The sequence below is a fragment of the Ochlerotatus camptorhynchus genome, unplaced genomic scaffold (genome assembly GCF_037179485.1).
Source record: "Ochlerotatus camptorhynchus isolate MF236.1 unplaced genomic scaffold, CSIRO-AGI_Acam_v1.1 ptg000062l, whole genome shotgun sequence".
In the NCBI taxonomy this organism is placed as follows: domain Eukaryota; kingdom Metazoa; phylum Arthropoda; class Insecta; order Diptera; family Culicidae; genus Ochlerotatus; species Ochlerotatus camptorhynchus.
This window is the reverse complement of record NW_027040552.1, coordinates 1953744-1974475: the sequence shown is the minus strand read 5'-3', so window position 1 is coordinate 1974475 and position 20732 is coordinate 1953744. Positions and strand designations below refer to the sequence as shown.

Here is a 20732-nt window from a genome sequence, read left to right as displayed (position 1 = left end):
TCGCAAGCACACTTACAACAGCTGATTACAAAAAACACAGCCGTTCAAAGAAACAGATCCAATAAACGTCACTCTCGCGAAAGCACACCCGTCGTCGTCGAACGGCAAAAAAAATAAGGAATCGCTGGGCAATTTTGTGATACGAAATTTCCACTGAAAATGAACCGGGAATGCACGAATTTCCCCACACCCAACTGCAAAACACGTTCAAACGCACTTTTGGAACACTTTCGATCGAAAACACTTAATTTTTATCAAAAACAAGTTGCGAACGAACCAACATCATAAACTGCTAATTAAAATTATTACTCGCGATGCCACAAATTTCTGGTCCGGGAGAAAAAATCAAGCAACGGAGATTGCAACCAAATCTTCTGATGCTTGCAAACACGATGAATCATGTTTTCTTTCTCGATTCTAAAACTTCTCGGAAACCGTCCGGGAGGCAGACTGCCTGCGCTGGTCAGGCAAATGCAGCCAAAAACTATGAAAACGAACGCACGCACAAAACAGAGAGCAAACTTTAAACACCACCGTATCCGAAGGGGTTCAAAACTGCACTCTAAGTCGGTCTAAGAGATTTTTTAGCCCGAATAACAGTCTCAAATTTGAAATCAGCGGTTAAGCAAAAAAAATTATAGATCAGTATTGCTTTTGATTCACGGTACGGGTATAAGTTTGACGCTGAAGCTTGATTTTGAACTCACATAAGAATATTCTTTGAAAATGTCAAGCCATTTGGTATCGTATCTGTGTGGCATTAATTTCGTGTTCACCCTTTATTTTCTAAAAATATAGATTTTTCACCGGTATCCAAAAAAAAAACTCATCCCAAATTTTGCAAGTAATATTTCCAGTATCCGGTAGCCATATTTATTTTCGTGGTCACACCATAAAACTAGATTAGGTTTCTAGTCGAATGCTTCTGGAAGAATTAAAATTGGACAGTATTTGACGAAGTTACAACCTTGAGTATCCCCTTTGTAAACAGTGCCTATATATTTCATCAATAATCATCAATAATTATGTTCTTTTAAAAATATCTCGTCTACGACATAGGTCAACAGACAAAGAGTTAGTAGTATAATTCCGTACATTCTAAAAACAACCATTGGGTATTTTATTTCCTGTCATTCGTAGCTTTTTACCTGTAGCTAGATATAACGCTCACTTCTCATTATATTCTATGCATGCTTTAAACAATCCAAAATATTAAAAGTTCTCATAACTTAACTTACTGAAGCCATCCGGCTCAAAACGGAGTACTGGAATATGGTAGAGGTCCGATAGCACGACTGTCAGAATGTTAACGACAATCAACAACAACGAAAAGACAGCGTGTTCTGGCCCACAGTCATGAAAACTATCGGATGTGTACTGTAAACGAATGTTAAAGACGAAAATGAAAATATCCCAAGGATAAATTGTCAAATAGCCGTATCTACTTTTGAAAACAATGGTTCAAACGTCAATTTGTCGAAACTGCTGGCTCGCCCAAGCAAACTAACACCACCATCAGGATGGATCATCGTTACCCGCCCTGATGGTGATTAGTTTGACGTTTGAAGCATCGCCTACAACAGCAGATACAGTGACAGTATATCCTGACGCCAAACAGAGAACCTAACCTCGACTATTTTTCTTCCCCCACCTATCAATCCAGTTGCGTCCACGAGTACATGGACGTGTACGCCGAAGTTCAGTCATCCGACCCGGCCGAACTGATCAACTCGCCCTTCGGCGGACGCTACTGTGGACCTATACCGCCACGTCGTCGTATTTCATTATATCGTGCTATTGCATTGTCATTTTATACGGATAAAAACTCGACAACACCTGATATATTCGAGGGTCGATATGCCTTTATTAATGAATGTAAGTTTCCCGGCTCTCCGAAAAGTCCTTCGAAGAACAGCTGAACTAATTTTTTCTTCTCTCTCTTCTCTTCCGTTCCAGCTGAATATGAGATTGGTCAGCCAGTAATTGGGTCGCCATGTTCCTATGTAATTAATTTTGCTCAGAAACGTACGGGTGCTATTATATCACCAACTTATCCAGGTGCCTATCCAAAAGATATGTCGTGCACATATCAGTTTATTGGAAAACCGAACCAGCGAGTGCGAATCGAGTTCCGTGACTTTGACCTCTTCTTCGGTGGACCGCAGTGAGTATCCGGGATTTGTTAGCTAAAGATATGTATGTGTATCGATTATACGTGTATGGGATGTGGGATCAGATTGATCCAATCGGGTTAAGTGGAAGGGAAACGAGGAAGGTCAATGGATTCTTTCACAGAGAGATGATACATTAATAGCTAGAGTTTTGACGTTCACACTGTCATTTTGTTTTCTTCCGGTTCATTTGCCACAATAAGTATGGACATGTAGGGAAAATGGCTCTAAGGTTGGCCTATGGAGCTAAAGATTGGGTCCATCTAAAGGGTGTCCCACATCAAATTGCATCACGGAAAAAACGCTGTAGAAAACTACCTAGTTGACCGATCCTTTTCAAACTTTCAGACAATAAAATATAGCCCATTTGTGAGCTTTTGGCATATTTATTTCATTCAACTTCAATACCATAACCGTACGCTCACACCTTACGCTTAACTCCACTCATTAGGTTCTGTACAACATCTGCCTGCAGCTTCTTCTGACTGGAAACCCACTTTTCTTCATGTCTTCCTCAGATTTGACCTCCTTGGGATACTTCCGTAGTGCCTGCTTCATATCTTAGAGGAGGGAGTTAATACGACCGGTTGGGTTGAAACTAAACTAGACTTTATTGATGCAGTACTGACATTTATAGCATACTAGGATTATTATAATTTCACCGAGTTGCTTCGATCTCCTTCACTCCTCCTCAAGCTCGGTGAGTTGCTTCGATTACTCCTCCTCAAGCTCGGTGGGCTGTAGACCAATTTTCAGGCGCATCTTCTCCATCATGACGCGAGCCAATGGTTTTGTTAGACCATCGGCAACCATTTCTTCACTGCGGCAATAGCGAACGTCCATCACACTATTGTTGACCAACTCCTTCACAAAATTATAGCGAGTGTCGATGTGCTTTGTTCGGTTGCTACCGCCTGCAGATTTCAGCATCGCAATACAGCTTTGGTTGTCTTCGTGTACAACTGCAGGAGCCAGAATTGGTTCTCCGACGTCCTTCAGTAGCTTCATCAGCCACATCAGCTCGCGGCTGGCTTCGGAAAGCGCCACGTACTCCGCTTCGGTAGACGAAAGAGTTACGCATGGTTGTTTTTGGGCTGCCCAACTGATTGGTCCTCCAAGACAGAAGACGAAACCGGTGTTTGATTTCCGGTCTGTCTTGTCACCAGTCCAGTCTGCATCGACGTATGCTTCCAGCGGTCCGGATGAACCTAGACGTAGGCTCCAATCCACTGTTGACTGGAGATACCGGAGCGTCCGTTTTGCTTCGGTCCAGTCTGCTTCCGTTGGTCGACTCACCTTGCGGTCCAGAATTGAGGCGTTTATGGCTCGTGTTGACCGCGATGTATAGAAGAGCACCCACCAGGCTCTGGAACTCGTCGTTTCTGGGCATGGCTCCTCCTCCTTCTGCTGTACCTTCGAGTACCCGGGATCCATCGGTATCGGCGAGCGCTTCGCTGTTGATTGTCCGAACCGTTCGGCTACCTTCTGGATGTAGGTTTGTTGGTTCAGGAAAAACTGTCCGCCGGATCTTGTCACTCGGATTCCCAAATAGTGTCGCACGTCTCCAAGGCACGTAATGGTAAAGTGCTCCACTAAATGCTTCCGGACGGCTTCATATTCCGCTTCTGTGTTAGTGACAATCAGCATGTCGTCCTCATATAGTAATATGAACGTCTTCTTCTTCTTCCAGGTTTTTACGAACAGGCACGAGTCTGCTTCAGATGGCACGTAGCCCAGCTGCTTCAAGACTTCGGTGATTTTTTCTCCGGCTGCTTCATGAAAATGGTCTCCTCCAGCTCTCCGTGTAGATACGCCGTCTTCACGTTGACGTGCTTCACCAGCATTCCTCGTCTGGCGGCAACACTCAGCAGGGTTCGAAAAGTGGTTTCCGCCCTCGTCCATCTTCTTCGTGAATACCCATTTGCTGCCTATAGCCTTCTTGTTTGGCGGCAAACGGACGACATCCCATGTGGAATTCTCTTCGTGCGCTTTCATCTCTTCCTCCATGGCTGCCTCCCACATGTTGCGCTCGGGGCTAGCCATTGCTTCTTCGAATGTGCGCTGCTATGCGCACGGTGTCTTGGTACCGTTCTGGCGGGATGCCCTTTGTGGTACGCTCCGATCGTCGGACTACTGGTACATCAACTTCGCCGACGACGTCTTGCTCCTCCTGATAGTCGGATGTCTCAAGCTCCTCCTGCGCTTCTGTTTCCACAAACGTCTCCTCATTGGCATCGTCGTAGCTGGTCTCAAACCTGAGTAGATCGGACTCATCCGATTCGTCCTCGCTCTCGTCCACGTTTGCTGGAATAACGGGGACCTCAGCTTTCGGTTGCTCTAGGAGTCTAAATGGATAATCAACGATACTTCCCTTCTGAGGTTCGGCACTCCGAACCTCGTCCAATGGCAGGAACCTGCAGTCCCGACTTGTCGTTGTTTGGGTCCATGAATCGGTACGTCTTGTGTTGGGAAAAATTTGCTTCTCTTCTCTCCAGGGATCCACACGTACGCAGGTGAACCGAACACCTAGAGGTGGTCATGTCTGGCTTCGTGCCATACCACAGCTCGTACGGCGTTTTCTTCAACGGCTTTGTCGGCAAACAGTTTTGTAGATAGTTCGCAGTGTTAACCGCTTCCGCCCAGTATTTCAACGGCATTCGGGAGTCCACCAGTGAGCGGTTCTTCCGCTCCGCAACCCCGTTCTGCTGCGGAGTGTAGGCGGTGGTAAATTGCTGACGTATCTACTGCGCTCGGCAGAACGCATCCAGCACGTCACTCCGAAATTCACCTTCCTGGTCGGAACAAATGACTTTCGGGGTTTTTCCAAATTCTGTCTGGGCGAACTTGACGTACTCTTGAATACGCTGGGAAACCTCGGACTTCCACTTTAGGGAATATACGACGGTAAACCGGGTGAAGTCGTCAATCATGGTGAGAAAATAACGACACCCACCGGGTGTCACGGTTCGCATGCGTCCACACACAGCGGTGTGAATAAGGTCCAATGGTTGCTTGGACTTTGGCTTCGACTTCTTGGGGAACGGAAGACGTGTCAGCTTGCCCTCACGACAGCATTCACAGACGACTCGGCAGCCGCACTCTTTCATCTCGATTCCAGTTGCCATACCCTTGGTCACCAGCTCACGAACGGCGTCATGGTCACGATGCCCCAACACACGGTGCCAAGTGTGCTGACAGTTTGACGGCCAGTGCTTCCTGGGGTACCTTCAGGGAGTACAGTCCCCCAGAAATCGTTGCTGCCGCAATCACCTTCTTGTCCTTCAAGATTCGATATCCTTTGACGTCGAAAATGACCGTAGCTCCGTTTGCCGTCAGCTTCTGCACGGAAACCAAGCTCGATTCGAAATTCGGTACCAGCAGCACCTCCTTGAGGGTTACTATTGATGGCTCACCCTCCGGAGACAGCATAGTTACCTGGCATGAACCGATGCCTTCCGCCTTCGTCGCAGTACCATCGGCCAAAATCACGTCCTGCTTATGACTCTCCTTCAGCTCAACAAAAAATTGCCCGATCCACACACATGTGCGACGTTGCGCCGGAATCAACGAACCATGAATTTGATACCGTTGCAGTTCCTCTCTTCGCGAACGAATACTCCTTCTTCGGGGTTTCTTCGCGAGCTGCTCGCACCTGTGGTTGGTTTCGCTTAGCTGGTCATCTGATGATTTCCGTTCGCTTGTCCGCTTCTCGGCCAGAGATGGACAATCCTTCTGCTTGTGCCCCGGTCGTTGGCAAAAATGACACGTGGGTCTTGAGCACCGAGTCCAGTCCACCGCTCGAGCAACGTTTTGCCACCTCGTCGACCACCTTGGATTTGACCAGATCCAGCGTTAACTCGTCGTTGGACCTGCTTTCCAACGTTGTGGTCAGAGTCGAGAACGATTCCGGAAGACTCCGGAGCACCAAAACTACCTGTAGACTCTTGCTCAGTTCCTCTCCAGTCAGCGTCAGCCTCTCGAACAGACCCTCCATTTAAAAAATGTGCTGCTCGATGTCTTCTCCGTCGGAATAGCGCTTCTCGCAGATTCGTTTGAGAATCGACACTTTGGACGTCAGTGTTGCCTTCTCGTAATGTCCCCGCAGCTTCTCCCAGGTCACTTTCGCCGTTTTGCAGTCCTTGATTAGGTTCAGCTGATTATCCTCTAGCAGGAGGCCGATCGTCGCCCGCGCCTTCTGGTCACCGCTGTTCCACACTGCCCTGGTAGCTTCAGTGGCTGGATTGACCGTGGTGTCCACCGGTCCGTCACCGGTAATGTACTGCCACAGGTCTTCTCTAATTAGCAGGAACTCAGCCTTGGTTTTCCAGACGCTGTAGTTCGCTCCGTTGAGTTTCATTATTCCCAATCTCTCCATCGTGAAAAAATTTTCAGTTGATTTTTTCCGGGGATATGGTAACGTCATCTCTAGCAATGGCCCATAACCTCTTAGAGGAGGGAGTTAATACCTCGGTTAATACGACCGGTTGGGTTGAAACATGAGACTAAACTAGACTTTATTGATGCAGTACTGACATACTGACAGGATTATTATAATTTCACCGAGTTGCTTCGATCTCCTTCATCATAAAACCCAGTATTTTTCGATGGGCCTTAGTTCCGTTGGTAGGGTTCATGTCCTTGGGTACGAAAGTGACCCCGTTGGCTTCGTACCACTCCAGGACAACATTTGAATAGTGGCACCAAGCTAGATCCGACCATAAGATCGTAGGGCCCATCTACAGACGCTTCTGTAGACACTCCTTGAGGTAGATCTCCCCGTTTACAGTCCCAATAGTCACGAACAATGCTCTCCGTTTGTCACATAAGCAGATCGCTTGCCAAATCATGTATTTCTTGGCAAATTTTGAAAGTTTCTCCTTTCTTATTTCATCCGGAACATCAAACTTGTGCTGGGCGGTGAAGAACGAAAGCTGCCGGAAGTCCGCCTTGACACAATGAGGTTTCGTCATCATCTGGGTGTACAGTTACTTTCACGATTTGGAGCCTTCTGCACTTTGTACGTATGCAGTCCTTCCCGGTCATTGGCTCTCTGAACGAGATTTTCAATCCTCCAAGTTTCAATCCTCTACTTGATCCACCATGACGTCGGTTTTTCGGTTTGTAGTTGGAAAACTGGGATTAGGATACAAATTGCCGTGAAATGTTGTAGAGCAAAACAAAAACAGTAGGTCACACACACAGTCACTGTTTATGAGCAGTCTCACTAATACTTGTACTTCAAAGTTCCACTTTTTATTGACAGAGGCGCTGTTATCAGTGACGTTTGACATTTGTATGGGAGAAGGGAACAGTTGCCAGTCATTTTGATTTGTAGTCTTCGGTTTGGGGCTAATTTTATTTCGAATTTCTCGTAACAACCCTGAAAATGACAGCAATGGGCCCACGTAGGATTCAGTTTTTCGTTTCTCTCTCATTGAATGTGAATGAAATGTAATTATCACGAAAGAGCTCTAAGCTCTGAGAAAACTATACGCTTTCCACCGCTCTCACTATTCAAAATTCCTGATACAGACAAATATAGACATTTCGTTAGCTTCCGTACAGAAATTTTGCAAAAGTAGCTGGCATCTCTGCTTAGCGATGGCGGTTGATAAACTACACAAAAATAAATTAAATGCAGAATAAACAACTAACGATTTCAATCTCGTTTCAAAAGTGTAGTTCGTCCCAGGCAATTGTGTCTATCTGAAAAGATGTATGTACACACACTCAGAAGCTTTACCTATCTGCCTCTACCGACGAATGACTCTATAAAACCAACTCTGGAAAGACTTAACATAAATATTTTATATTTACCTTTCAAAACAAAATTACCAAACTGCTGCTTCTAAGCAGCAGTCATCTCCAGCCCCAGCAACAACAAACTTGGGTAACTAGCATATCTCACACACCCAAATTCCACCCACCCATCTTCGGGGAGAACGTCGTCGGTTGGTATGTAGTTTTAATGGAAAACAGGACAACAGCTCCGAGATTCTTTGTGTTGCTGCCAAGCTCGCCTGCTCTGTTGTTTTCGTAATGTGTTCCACCAGTGGTCACAGTCACAGGAACAACTACAACAGCAACAACAATATCAAAAGCATAGTAGGCGATAAAGTAGAAGAAGCAGTTTGACGAGGAAAGAAAATAAACGTGTCACAGCCATTCCCCATTCCGCTATTAGTTAGGTGGGTTGTGGTTGGCCGACTGACGAATGTGGGGCCTCCTGATGAGACTCAACGGACAAAAACAACTTTATTAAACCCAGAGACGTCTGGAGCGGTGAAAGGTTACCCGATTAGAAATGGAAATGAAATAAAAGATAGGAAATTATGTAAATTATAGGTATGTTATACTTTTGACGACTAAAATTTCAGAGTGGTGCTCCTTACCATTTATGAGTTATAGATTTTGAGATTATTGAAAATTCGGGAAAATCCAAAAAGTTGAAAAATTTCCTCACAGTTAGTTTTTTGTTCATAATTTAGAAACAGCAAAAGATATGTCTTTTATAAGTTTTAAAAAAGTTACTTTGAAAAAAATGTTTTACTCAGAATTTGGATTTTCTTGATTTTCTTTATGATTTTCCTCCATCGGAGCCAGTTCCACGGCAAATGACGAATTGGAAAAACTCGACCTCCTCCGATTTGCATGAAATTTTGCATAATTGTTTGTCATGGGCAATGATCAGCATTTTTTGCTAAAATTCGGCCATTTTGGATCTTGTACAGGTTTCAAAATGGCGTCTTTGAAATGTATCAAAAAATTGTAGCACGTAAACGGCACTTCTGATCGAAATGGCGTTTGAGACAAAGGTGTAGAGAAAAATAAGGTTTTTCTGTTTTTATAATATACAAAAAAAATGTTTAGTAATTTCAAGTATAAATTCAAAACAAAAAATAACATCCGAAAAATTAAAAAATATAAAACCCTAATAGCTGTTTGATTTTAGAAGAAAAACAGCTTATTAAGAATTCAAACTTTTGTAATGTTAAAAATTGTGGACACTTCAAAATTGACAAAACTCGTAGATCAAGAACTTTAAGTAATATATTATAACTTTTTGATAAAAAAAATTTATTACGTTATTTATCCTCGGAAAAAAATGTCATGATATTTTGCGTCACTGCTTCGTCCTCTCTTTGGAAAAAAAAAACAACATTCTGGACCTTGAATTAGATTGGATTAGATTTTGCGGATGCAATCACATTGAAGAACTAAATAGAGAATTTTGATGAAAATTCAAAAGGAATTTTATGGAGTTTTGATAATTTATTCTAAAGATAACAACAAGGTATGACAGAGAGAAAATCCAATTAAGTTTTTGGAAGAACTCATAAAGAGTTTTAACCAAGTCGTCAGTTCAATTTCCACGTCAGGTCCATTTCTAATGAATATTCTCAATAAGTTCAGAGAAGATTGTTAATAGAGTTGTTATGAGAACTCAAAAGAAATCCGGAGGGTTTTGAATTCTGAGGAAATTAGTAAGATAATTTCAAATGTATTTTGAAGCAAGTTCCAAGGGTATCTATGAAAATCCATGGGTTTCGAATTTTCAGTAAATAATTCCAAAGGAATTCTGAGAAGAGTTTTATTGGAATTCCAAGGATAGTTCCAAGGGTATCTTTAGAACATTTCTAGAGAATTCTAAGAAGTAATTCAGGTGATTGTAGAGGAGAGCTCTAAGATAATTCTTAGAAGAATTTCAAGACAATTCTGAGGGGGATTGCATGGAAATTTCAAGAGAATTTCAGTGAATTTTAAATCTGTAGAATTATTGAAGGAAGCTGCATTGAACTCTTGGGTGAATCATAAACAATTCGAAGAATATCTTAGGATTAATTCCGTTGGATTTTTGGAGTCATCTGCATAAAATTTCGATTGTTATAAAGACAGGAACTAGAGATAATCTCAAATTTTATAGGATTTCTGAAAAGCACTCTGTGAAGGGATATGATTCTAAAGAAAAATTCCAATTTTCCATTTAACCCTTATGTTTTTAACCCGGGTCCAGTCATGCACAGAACGTTTAAAGTAATGCGTCATTCGACTCAATCGCATTCGATTTAATGCTTGATCTAAATATATATATAGCATAACTGGGAAAGTTACCAAAATTCCGCGAATAAATCGGGAAAAAGCCGGAAAATTGCGGATAATTTGATGGTCGATTGTACGATACTCCACGTTCACACAAGAAGTTGCTCCTCCTAGAGAGTTTATCGCTCCATTTCTCAATAGATCTGCAGCACATCTGTGGCACATCTGTGGTACATCTGCGGCACACTTGAGGCACACTGAGAAAAAATGTTGGCACATAATAAGTGTGTAGAATGACTACTCATTAGTTTCAATTTCGATATGACAAAACCTCCGCCGGTCGAGCTGATAAAACATACTGGTTGGAAGCTATGAACGACCCCAAATGCACTCCAATGGCATTTAACGACTTGTGAAGAGAGGAAATCAAGCCTTTACAATCGAAGTGGGTATTTCGAGTCAAAGAGGACGAATTTGGGAACCCTATTCGCTAAACAGCTCGCTATGGACGAGTGTACCCATGGATTTGAGCTCACTAACTCGGAGAAAAAGTTATACAAATTGCGGGTCATGTTTACTAACCATGAACACTAAATTTTCATGTAATAAATAACGAACATTTGTTGTTCATGATTAGTAAACATTGCCCGCAGCTTGTGCTGCTTTTTCTCGACTGAGTCAACTAAAATTCATCGGTGCACTCGTCTATGGGTATCCAACCGAAGGCTGGCGTGAACTATGCCACATATGCTCTAGTGGCACAGCGGAGTTGTGAACCGCCAATCAGTTCCATGTTCATCAACTAGACGTCAAATCCGCTTTCCTGCTTACCTGGTTATCTAATGGAAGAAGTTTACATGGCAGTTCCAGGAGAGGTAAAAGACATACCAGAGATATCGTTATGTGGCCTCAAACAAAGTGCTCGATGCTGGCACGAGTAGCTGAACAGTCTGCTATTCAAAACCATTTCGTCCGATCCAAACACGACTACTGTTTACATACCAGGGTGAATCTAGACGGAGATTTCCGTAATTGTGCACGTGAATGATCTACTCCTGATTGGAGACAAGCTTGGCATGATCGAGCAACTGAAGAACACATTCCATAACGATTTCGATGGAGGTAGGCATTCTGTCGAAACGAGGAATGGAGGCGTGCAATCCTGTAAAGATTCCGATGGAGAAGGGCTCTCTGTTTGCAGAATCGTGCGGTAGTATTAATCACTCCTACCACGAATTGTTGGCCAGTATGAGATGTACCTCATGTTGTGTGTCAGGCCTGACATTTGCTATGCTGTTTGACATATGGGATGACATCAGCTACATCCCAGTGCAGTGATAGCAACTCGATTGCTCTGAAGAAGATTGTCAGGTACCTGAGAACGTACGCTACCGTTCGCCGCAGCTTTTCCCATCTCGAGAAACGTTTCACATCGATCCAAAGCTGTATGTTCACCAGTCGGTTAACGAGTACTGGGCGTAGTTCTTCTGCTGCATCTGTTCCTCTCCAATTTTGCTCTGGCCAAAACCCTTCTGCACCCCATAGGAACTGTGGACCTCGATACCATGGATCTTCAGGATCAAAGCACGGCCCGTTGCCCCATTTCGTTACCTTGTCCGCTACGTTCTGTATCGTAGGTACCTTCTTCCATTCGCTTGGGTTGGTTGACGTCAAAATCTCTCCAATTCTGCAAGCAACGTACGGTCGATATCTACGGGAATCAGAATTGATCCAATGAAGGACCGTCGATGAATCGGTCTAATAGAATCGTTGATGAATGGGAAACTGTGCCAGCCGGGTTCCCAGGATGGCAGCTTGCAATTCAAGTCTTGGGGTTGACAACGTTTTTATTGGAGCGACCTTGGCTTTCGCTCCTACCAGTGCACAATGCGGTTGACCAGTGTAGGTAAAGCGAATGTATTTTACGCAAATGTATGCACTGCTGCTTCCGTCGACGAACGTATGAAGTTGCAGTGGCTGTCAATCTTCTGGAACAGCGTCTTTAAAATACGACCTTGGAATACGGATATCGTTCAGCTTTGGCAACAACTTTATCCACCGCTTCCAATCTCCAAAAATCACGTCATCTATCAGGTCAACCCAGTCACAGTTGGCTCGCCACAAGTCTTGAATGATGATTTTCTCTTGGATCACGTACTTGGCAAGAAATCCGAGTGTTCTGTACAGACTCATAAACGTTCTCAAGATTTGGCGCTTCGTAGGACGAACTAAACCCTCTAACAAACTCTCTGCTGCACCAGGCATGTAACAAGAGAATGTCGGCACGTCTTATTGTGGCATCCAACGGTTAACAAGGACTGATTCAGCAACGTTTGACTCCTCCGAACTCCACATCTTCTCCTTCGCTGCGTTTCGCTCCCCAAGTACTTCAAGTACTTCTCGGCAATTTGACATAAAGTTTCGAATTTCAAATCCACCTTGGCTATGGACGTATCTTACATTCTCGGTCAAACAAATGACCTCCTTCACAGTATCTCTGCTATCCAGAAAATCGTCCACATAGTGGCAATTGATGATTACTTCAGCGGCATTCGGGAATTCTAGTTCATGCTCTTTCACATTAAGATTTTTAATGTACTGTGCTGAGCATGGAAAACAAGCAGCTCCAAAAATTCCCACATTCATTACATAAATGACTGCTTCTTCGGAGGAGTCTCTTCGGTATAGGAACATCTGCGACTTCTGGTCCCTCTTCACAATCTTGTATTCATGATACATTTCCCTTATATCGCCAGTAACCGCGATACGTCGCTGCCGGAATCGGTACTGCACACTCGTCAGTGGATTCAGCAAATCGGGACCCTTCAGCATTTTGGAATTAAACCGTTGACTTGAGGGGCAGCGTCCCAGATTAACCGCAGCTTCTGTGGTTTCTTGGGGTCGATTACTACCCCCAATGTTAAAAACCATAGTCGATCTTGATCTTCGGAGCACAGATCCTCCTCCATTGCAATACATGCGTATCCCTTTTCAAAATATGCGTCCACCTGGTCTTCGACTCGTTTAGCCAGTTCTGGAACCTTTTGAATCTTCTTTGAATCCTGGTACACGTCGAGTTGTTGATTCGAGAATTTTCCTGGCCCTTTTGTCTTCTGTCGATTCAGGCTCAGTAGTCAATGGTTTGACACCAAGGCTGTCCGTCAAAAAGTACTTCTTCACCAACTCGTGCAAATCCCGATCTACAGTCAGACGGCTGACGTGGAAAACTCCTCGGTAATCGTCTGGTTTGCATGACACTCCTCCGTACACGCCCCACCCGAATCTTGTCTTAGTGGCTATTGGTTGACCCCGTGGTCCCTCACGAAGCTTCATCGTATCCGTCAGTAGGCAATCCTTTGAGGTACGGAAAACTATTCATTAGCTCACCCGGGTTGATCGACTGAACAGGAAGTTCTAAGTCTTCGACGGTACGTGCGTTGACCACATTGAAACGTCGTTTCTCCAAGGGGTAAGTCAGTCAGCACATTGTGCCTGAATTATATTCTACATAGCTTGGGCACATCCATCGGCACATTTGCGGCATACCTTCGGCACAATCTCGTAGGCATTAGATTGTTGTAAATAAAATGGGAGCACTGCTGGACAGCTGTCATTGAAGTTTTTCAGAACATTACGTGCTGTTTGACTGTATGTTCAGCAACATCTTCTAGTTTAATATATCAGAGGAACTCAGACCAGTAGTTCACTTATAGATCTAAATATTAAATGTAGATTCTAGAGTGGACTCAAGAGGAAGAGCCAGTTAATCAGACCTCATTAGTACCTATAATTCAAATAATGCTGCAAATCACACAAAACAAACTAAAGAAGTCTATTCATCACCCTCTATAGTCGGTCTCTAACAATGCTCCCCACCGGTTCCAACTCTTTCCGGCCGAAAGGCTAGATTTATGGTCTGCATTATAAAACACTAAAACACAGGACTTTTATTACCCTATGGATCACAAAACACCGAAAGTTCACACACCTGCCACTTCCCGCGTCATCCTCAATCCGATTTATCCTTGCGATTTCAAACCGAAACATTCAAGGTGTCAGAAATACCGGGTTGCCGGGATCGGTATTTTACAAACAATCGCAGCTTGCTCTATGACCGGCACAATCGGCATACTTGCGGTACACTGATAAAAAAGATGACCCAACATTGGTGTGCGGAGTGATCTACCCCTTGCGTTTCTCCCTCTTTCCGGAAATATCCAGCTTCACCACGCAAGACTGATCCTCTACCCGGGCCACGTTCCCAGTCCAGCGAGGATGCAAAGGTTCTGGCGAACCCTTGAGACCCAGTTTGTCAGCCAAACTCTTCTCTATCATGGTATCCTCAGAAGCCTCGTCGAGTAACGCAAATGTGTTGTTGATACCAGAAGCACCGTGAACCGTAACATGGAGAATGCTATATAGTACGGTCTGACTGACGGTATAGAAGTTTTGTGGGCTAGCTGTTGATTTAGACTGTGAAGGGGAAGAGTGGAGCAAGGGATGGTGACGCAGTCGACACCCGTCTATCGTACAATCCTTGCGTCACCGACAGGGATAAGGAAGGTGATTTCTCATACAGGATCTGCACAAGTTGTGCTGCCGCACCATCTTCCAACGTTCATCAGAATTCAATGCTTTGAACTTACCGCAACTATCCACTCCATGGCCTACTTTGCTGCAGATCGGACATACCTTTTCCGCTGGTGTTTGTTTCACCTGGTCATCATCTGACGCACGAGAATCGCTGTGGTGATTGACGAATCCTCGGGCCTTGGAATAACCGCTTTTCTTCATTTCATCTTTCGATACCTTCGGTTGCTTTCCGCACAATATCCCCCATAAACTGCCCAAAAGTATCCAGACTAACCCTCGCTACAGCGTCCTTGAAGTCAACCCACTTGAGCTTGATCTCCGACGGACGCTTCTCGACAAGTTCATGTAGCAACGTTTTCATAATTGCTAATGAAAACTGGCCGGTCCTCCGGGTTTCCGGAAAAGCTGGGTAAATCCTTTGGCAAAACCTGGCGGGCTGCCAGATGCGAATCTGTCAGACCGGATGCTCCACGATTGGGTTGAGCAGGAGCCCGTATTTGATGTGGGCGTGTTCCTACCCTTGGAGCATTTAAAACTGAATTTGTTCCCGGATGATTTTCTTCGGGAATCCGGGATAAAACCGGTGGCCTAAATGGAATGTTGCGTGGAAGATCAGTTTTCTTCACTTCAGGACAATGAGAGATCCCTGGCCAGTCATACCAGATATGTGGAAGCTGTTCTCGGTCCACGGGGTTTCTGTCAGCAACAGATTCTTGATTGGCTTCCCTGCTCGCTTTTGGCTTTGTTCCGGTGTACCGTTCCTTACCGGATTTTCCCATCGGTAGGGGAACAGGAAGCACCTCGGGTGGGTTGAATTTCTTATTTTCAAGGTTGTCCACCCATTCTGATGCCCTTTGTTTGCGAGGAGCGAACAATGTGTTATACTTCTCTGTTAAACCCATCTGCTCCAACTTCTTCCGGCATACTTCACGACTTTTCTTGTCTTCCAGCCGCATCCTATACAGGCGTTCCCGTTCGGTGTTGTCTGCATTCTTCTCACGATCCTTTTCTCGACTATCTTCTTTTCTGCTGCTTGTCCGAAAGGGCTTTTCCTCCATCACACGAACGACCGCAACTAAGCCTGCTGATCAAACTGCCTCTACCTGCTGATCCCTGCAGTTGGGCGTTTAAAATCCGGTACTTTTCGGCGAGATACTGCTCCTCCAGCTTCCGAAGCAGGTCTGAACGGGATTTCTCATCGTCCAGTTTCTTCTTTGCCAGTGCTTGGTCCTGCTCCTGCTGTCGGCGATCGTTTTCCAGCCGTTTTCGTTCCAGTTCCGTCTCCTTTGCACGTTGCATCTTTTCCTGCTCAATGCGAGCACATATCGCATAGATCGCATGCGACCATATTTTCATCCTCCGGATCATCACACAGGCTACAATGAAGAGCCCTCATCTTCGGCATCTTGTCCGGTTCGTTCGGAAACTACCGAAATTCACTTGATTCCGTAAATTTTAAAGTATGTAGGGTTAGGAATCAATGCACCTCTTTTTAGCGTAGTTTAACTAGCTTTTAGCTAAATATTTATTGTTAGCTTACATTTCGCAGGTAAATAATAGGTCTCATAATAACATTTAGTTGAATTTCACTAGTTTTAAGCAAGAAATACAATAACTTTAAGGAATACAATTCAATCACTTTATACGTTGAAAATTACTGTTCATCATTTTTCTATTCATTAAATCTTCAACGATTGACAGTTGTGTTGACGGCTGCAGTGATGACAAGCAGTGGTAGGGCTGCCAGCATCTTTGCTCGTCCGTCCGTTACGAGTTCAAGGGGACTGTAAATGGATCGTAGCAGTGCCAACAACGTCATCTGAGATATATTAAAGTGAGCTGTTGTCCCGCCTACTGTTGGAGTTTTCAGAGCCAGCTGTGACTGACTTGAATACGAAACACAACACCTTGATGAATTTTAAATTGGTGTTTGCCCGTCTGTTATTTCAACACACTTGGAGCGCAGTGGTTAGCGTTCGTAGATCGCATGCCGAATACACGGGTTCGAATGCAGGAAATTGCTCTTTAATTTTTCTTATGTTTGGATAGAATATTGATGCATTGCATAAATATAAGAATTATGATTTATTATTTGAGCCACGGATCATTTCATATTCACGTACATTGAATTTTGTTACTAATAAAGGCTTTGGCGGATTGCTTCATGTGGGCTACGATGGATGTTTTTAGAAACTTTCAAGTTGCTAAGAAGTTCCGCAGGGAATTTTTAAGATACTTTAAAGTTGCTGAGAAGTTCCGCTTGGAACTTGTTCGGAACTTTGTCGTGGCCATGTTTTCAGCCGTTCCTGAAGTTCATAAGAAGTGCTTAGGGATGCTTTTAGGAACTTTTTATGAACTTCAAGTTGCTAGGAGTACGCATCGGAACTTTATGGAATTTGAAAGTGGGTTTTATCGTTGAATACGGAATTTTTGGTTACTTGGGATGTTAGGAATGAAAACCGATTTTGTTCCAGCAAACATAAAAATAAATAACACTTTCTATTCGGGATTTCCTTAGTGCATGAGTTTCCGTTGAAATGGACAAAGTTATTCATTTGCGCTTCGCCTACTGGTCTGTCTATCACATCAGGCAATGGCAGCAGCAGTTTTCAATTTAACAAGATCTGAAAACAGTTTTGATATAGTTTTCCCCTCTCGTTCATGACCTACACTCGGTTGGTAGGACATGAAGATTGACTGCCGAGAAAGAACATTGTACCGTATGCGTGATAATGTTTGCACCATCTTAAAATAAGGTTCCCGTTTCACCTGTGCATACAATGCCTTGGTTTTCTTTGCATGCACGTAACCTATAGCTCATACCGTAGCAGGCTGTGTGTAAAAGAAAATTATTTACTTAGTTTGACAGTTGCACCATGACGAAGTGGCAGCGTATTCGTGATTAGTCCCACGCGCAAATGTCGCAAAAAGACATTTCAATCGCCGTGGGAGTGTCCCGGTGGACCGTCAAAAGGGTTTTAGACCGAGAAAAGAAAGGACAACTATCCGCGAAGGTGGCCACAGCTCGGGTTCCGAGGGTTATCGCTGCTATCAAAAGGAAGATTCGGGTGAATCCAGTGCGTTCAATAAGAAAAATGGCAAAGGAACACGGGATCAGTGACTTTACGGCACGGAAGATCGTAAAGGGAGATTGCGGGGCGAAGTCGAGGGCAAATTCCAGAACCGATCGGTATATTAGTTCTCTTCCGGTAAAAGACGTGGCCGACGAGCACAAGAACGTGTATCGGACCAAGAATCCTGCTAGCGTTATGGTGTTTGGATTGGTGGCTTCCGATGGCAAAAAAATTGACCCAGTATTCATTCCAGAAGGCGACAAGGTCAACACGGAGGTCTACATCGGGATTTTAAGTAAGTATGTTCTTCCGTGGATCAAAGAACAGTACGGTCCGAAGCCAAATGTTGTATTTCAACAAGATGGGGCTCCATGCCACACCTCGAACCGCACTCAGAAGTGGTTGCAGGAACATCTTCCGTTCTGGGCGAAGGATATTTGGCCGCCATCCAGCCCCGATCTTAATCCGCTGGATTACTCAATATGGCGCGTCATGAAGGCCAAAGACTGTTCTAAACGCCACCCGAGTACAGCAAGCCTCAGACAAACATTGACCCGTACCGGGAGAGAAATGGATCCAGACTACATTATTAGAACCTGCCGTGCATTCCGGAAGCTTGTGGAGGCCGTAATTGCAGCAAGTGAAAACTCGATCGATAATTAACATAGTTTAAGACTCTGAGAAACATCCCCCTTTAAACAAATAAAAAAAAACTTGAAAACTTGATTTTTTTTTTAATTTTGACATTGCTCAATGGTGCAAACATTATCACGCATACGGTATAACTGCTCGCCGGATAAACCGTAATACTCGTTATAATCCTATCGTAAACTGTCACTTTTCATTTAAAATGTGCATACTTCTAAACACCTTTTTTTCTGCCCTGCCATTTACAGCTGTCCATTCGACTACGTCCGGGTGTTCGACGGACAGGACAACACATCCGCCGTTATCGGGACGTACTGCGGTCAACAGAGGAACCTGGTCCTCTACTCGAGCGAACAGTTTCTGTTCGTGCACTTTTCGACGCTGCAACGAACCGCCAACACGCAGAATCGTGGTTTTAAGGGAATTTTTGAATTTAGTGAAAGTTTTGTTAAATTAGATTTTATTCGTAAGTATCTCGAAGGAGACAGACAGTTGAACAACGGCATTATTTCTAACAATAACAACGCAGGTGAAAACAACGGAATGCATATACGAGGCTCCGAATGTGATCAGAAAATCTTATCGAAGAAAGAATCGACCGGATATGTATACTCGCCAAATTATCCTTTCCCGTTTATACCGAAAGTAGTTTGTAGGTAAGTTGGAATCATACAGCCGTCAAAAACTAACATAACAAATATCGCGCTGCCTGTTTGACAAATAGACAATAATCACTGACCGCTTGACGTAGTTATGTAACGTGATGACGTGCACAAAATTTAATTTCAGACGCAAGCAGCATGAAATTTAAACTAATCACGTTTCTCCGACAGATATTTCGTTTACGGTATGCAAGACGCTCAGAACCTCGAACGAGTCAAGCTGGAGTTTTCGATTTTCGAGATTCCGAAAGGCGATCAAAAGGGCGAGTAAGTATACGTCGATGACTGGCTATTATCGCCACTCTCATCATCATCCTTCCTTGCTTCCCTTCCTCTTCCGTTTCTCACCATAAACAAACAATGAGACGGAAAATTCGCAACGGGTGGCCCCGATTGCCAAAGACGATAAAGATAAATTAAGATTAGACTCTCTCTCTCACACACACCCGATTTCGAGCAAACGATAACGACAGCTAATCAACCGGAAATAGATAAATTTGAGCGAAATTAGACCAGAAGTCGGAAGTAGAATGGAAGACAAACCGTCTTTTTCAAAACTAGTTCCCATCCGGCGCATAGAGCACAGACAAAACTAACGATGATTGAATGTCTTTTCCCATTCCACGTGTCCAAATCCAATCAATAAGCGACATAAATTGATGGAAATTACTGACCGTTATATGTTCTCGTTCCAGTTCCAACTGCACGGACGGTTACCTCAAGGTCTATCTCAAGGGCCAGGAGGTAGCAGATGCTTACGATAAATTCGATCACGAGCTGTGCGGCAACGAGATTCCGCACGCCGTCATCAGTGATGGGCCTCGGTTGGTTATGGTGTTCAGTTCGGGTGACTTGCAGGGGCGTGGTTTCAAGGCGAAGTACACCTTCGAGACTGAGTACAAGATACCGGGAACGGCTGCCCCGGATGGAACCTGTAGCTTCACGTACCGCAGCACGTCACGGAAAAAGGGCGAGTTAAACAGCCCACGGTATCCCTCGAACTATCCATCGGAAACGAACTGTTCGTTCGTGTTCGTGGCGACCCCGAACGAGCAGGTCACGATCGTGTTCGACCACTTCAAGGTCAAAGCTGACGGCGCCAATACGACTTTCGGAGCGTACGGAGCTTCCGTGTGTTTCGAAGACTGGCTGGAGATGTACGTTCTGTACCGGGATGGAACGGATCGTTTCCTGGGAAGGTACTGCAGCCTAACCGCTCCGGGTCCGGTAGAAAGCCCTCGGGGAGCGGTTGGCATCCGGGTGGTGCTGCATACGGATCAGGAAAACGTGGCCAGCGGCTTCAAGGCACGGTACATATTCGAAACTGCCAAATCGGTGTTCGGAGACTGTGGGGGAAACTTCTCCGGAGAGGACTCCGGCATCGTGAGTTCCCCGAACTTTCCCGCTAACTACGATGCTCCCGGTAAGGGGCTGGCTTCGCGGGCCTGCAATTGGTACATAACGGCACGGATCGGATACAAGATCATGCTCTACTTTGATTACTTTGCCATCGAAGGAGAACCTGCAAGTAAGTATACCCGTAG

General features: G+C 44.5%; 1 protein-coding gene across 12 annotated transcripts in view; it reads left to right on the top strand.

The window, feature by feature from the left end:
• The window catches only part of LOC135717643 (cubilin), a 617516-nt gene that overhangs the window by 582918 nt on the left and 13866 nt on the right, over positions 1 to 20732 (top strand). For 9 of the 12 annotated variants that reach the window (XM_065239791.1, XM_065239793.1, XM_065239797.1 and 6 more), the window contains 5 exons: positions 1664 to 1875; positions 1957 to 2164; positions 18775 to 19182; positions 19360 to 19455; positions 19884 to 20716. In XM_065239791.1, the coding sequence (XP_065095863.1) occupies positions 1664 to 1875; positions 1957 to 2164; positions 18775 to 19182; positions 19360 to 19455; positions 19884 to 20716 (1757 nt within the window). The remainder of the gene's footprint in view (positions 1 to 1663; positions 1876 to 1956; positions 2165 to 18774; positions 19183 to 19359; positions 19456 to 19883; positions 20717 to 20732) is intronic. The other 3 variants (XM_065239796.1, XM_065239795.1, XM_065239800.1) reach the window with 1 other exon arrangement.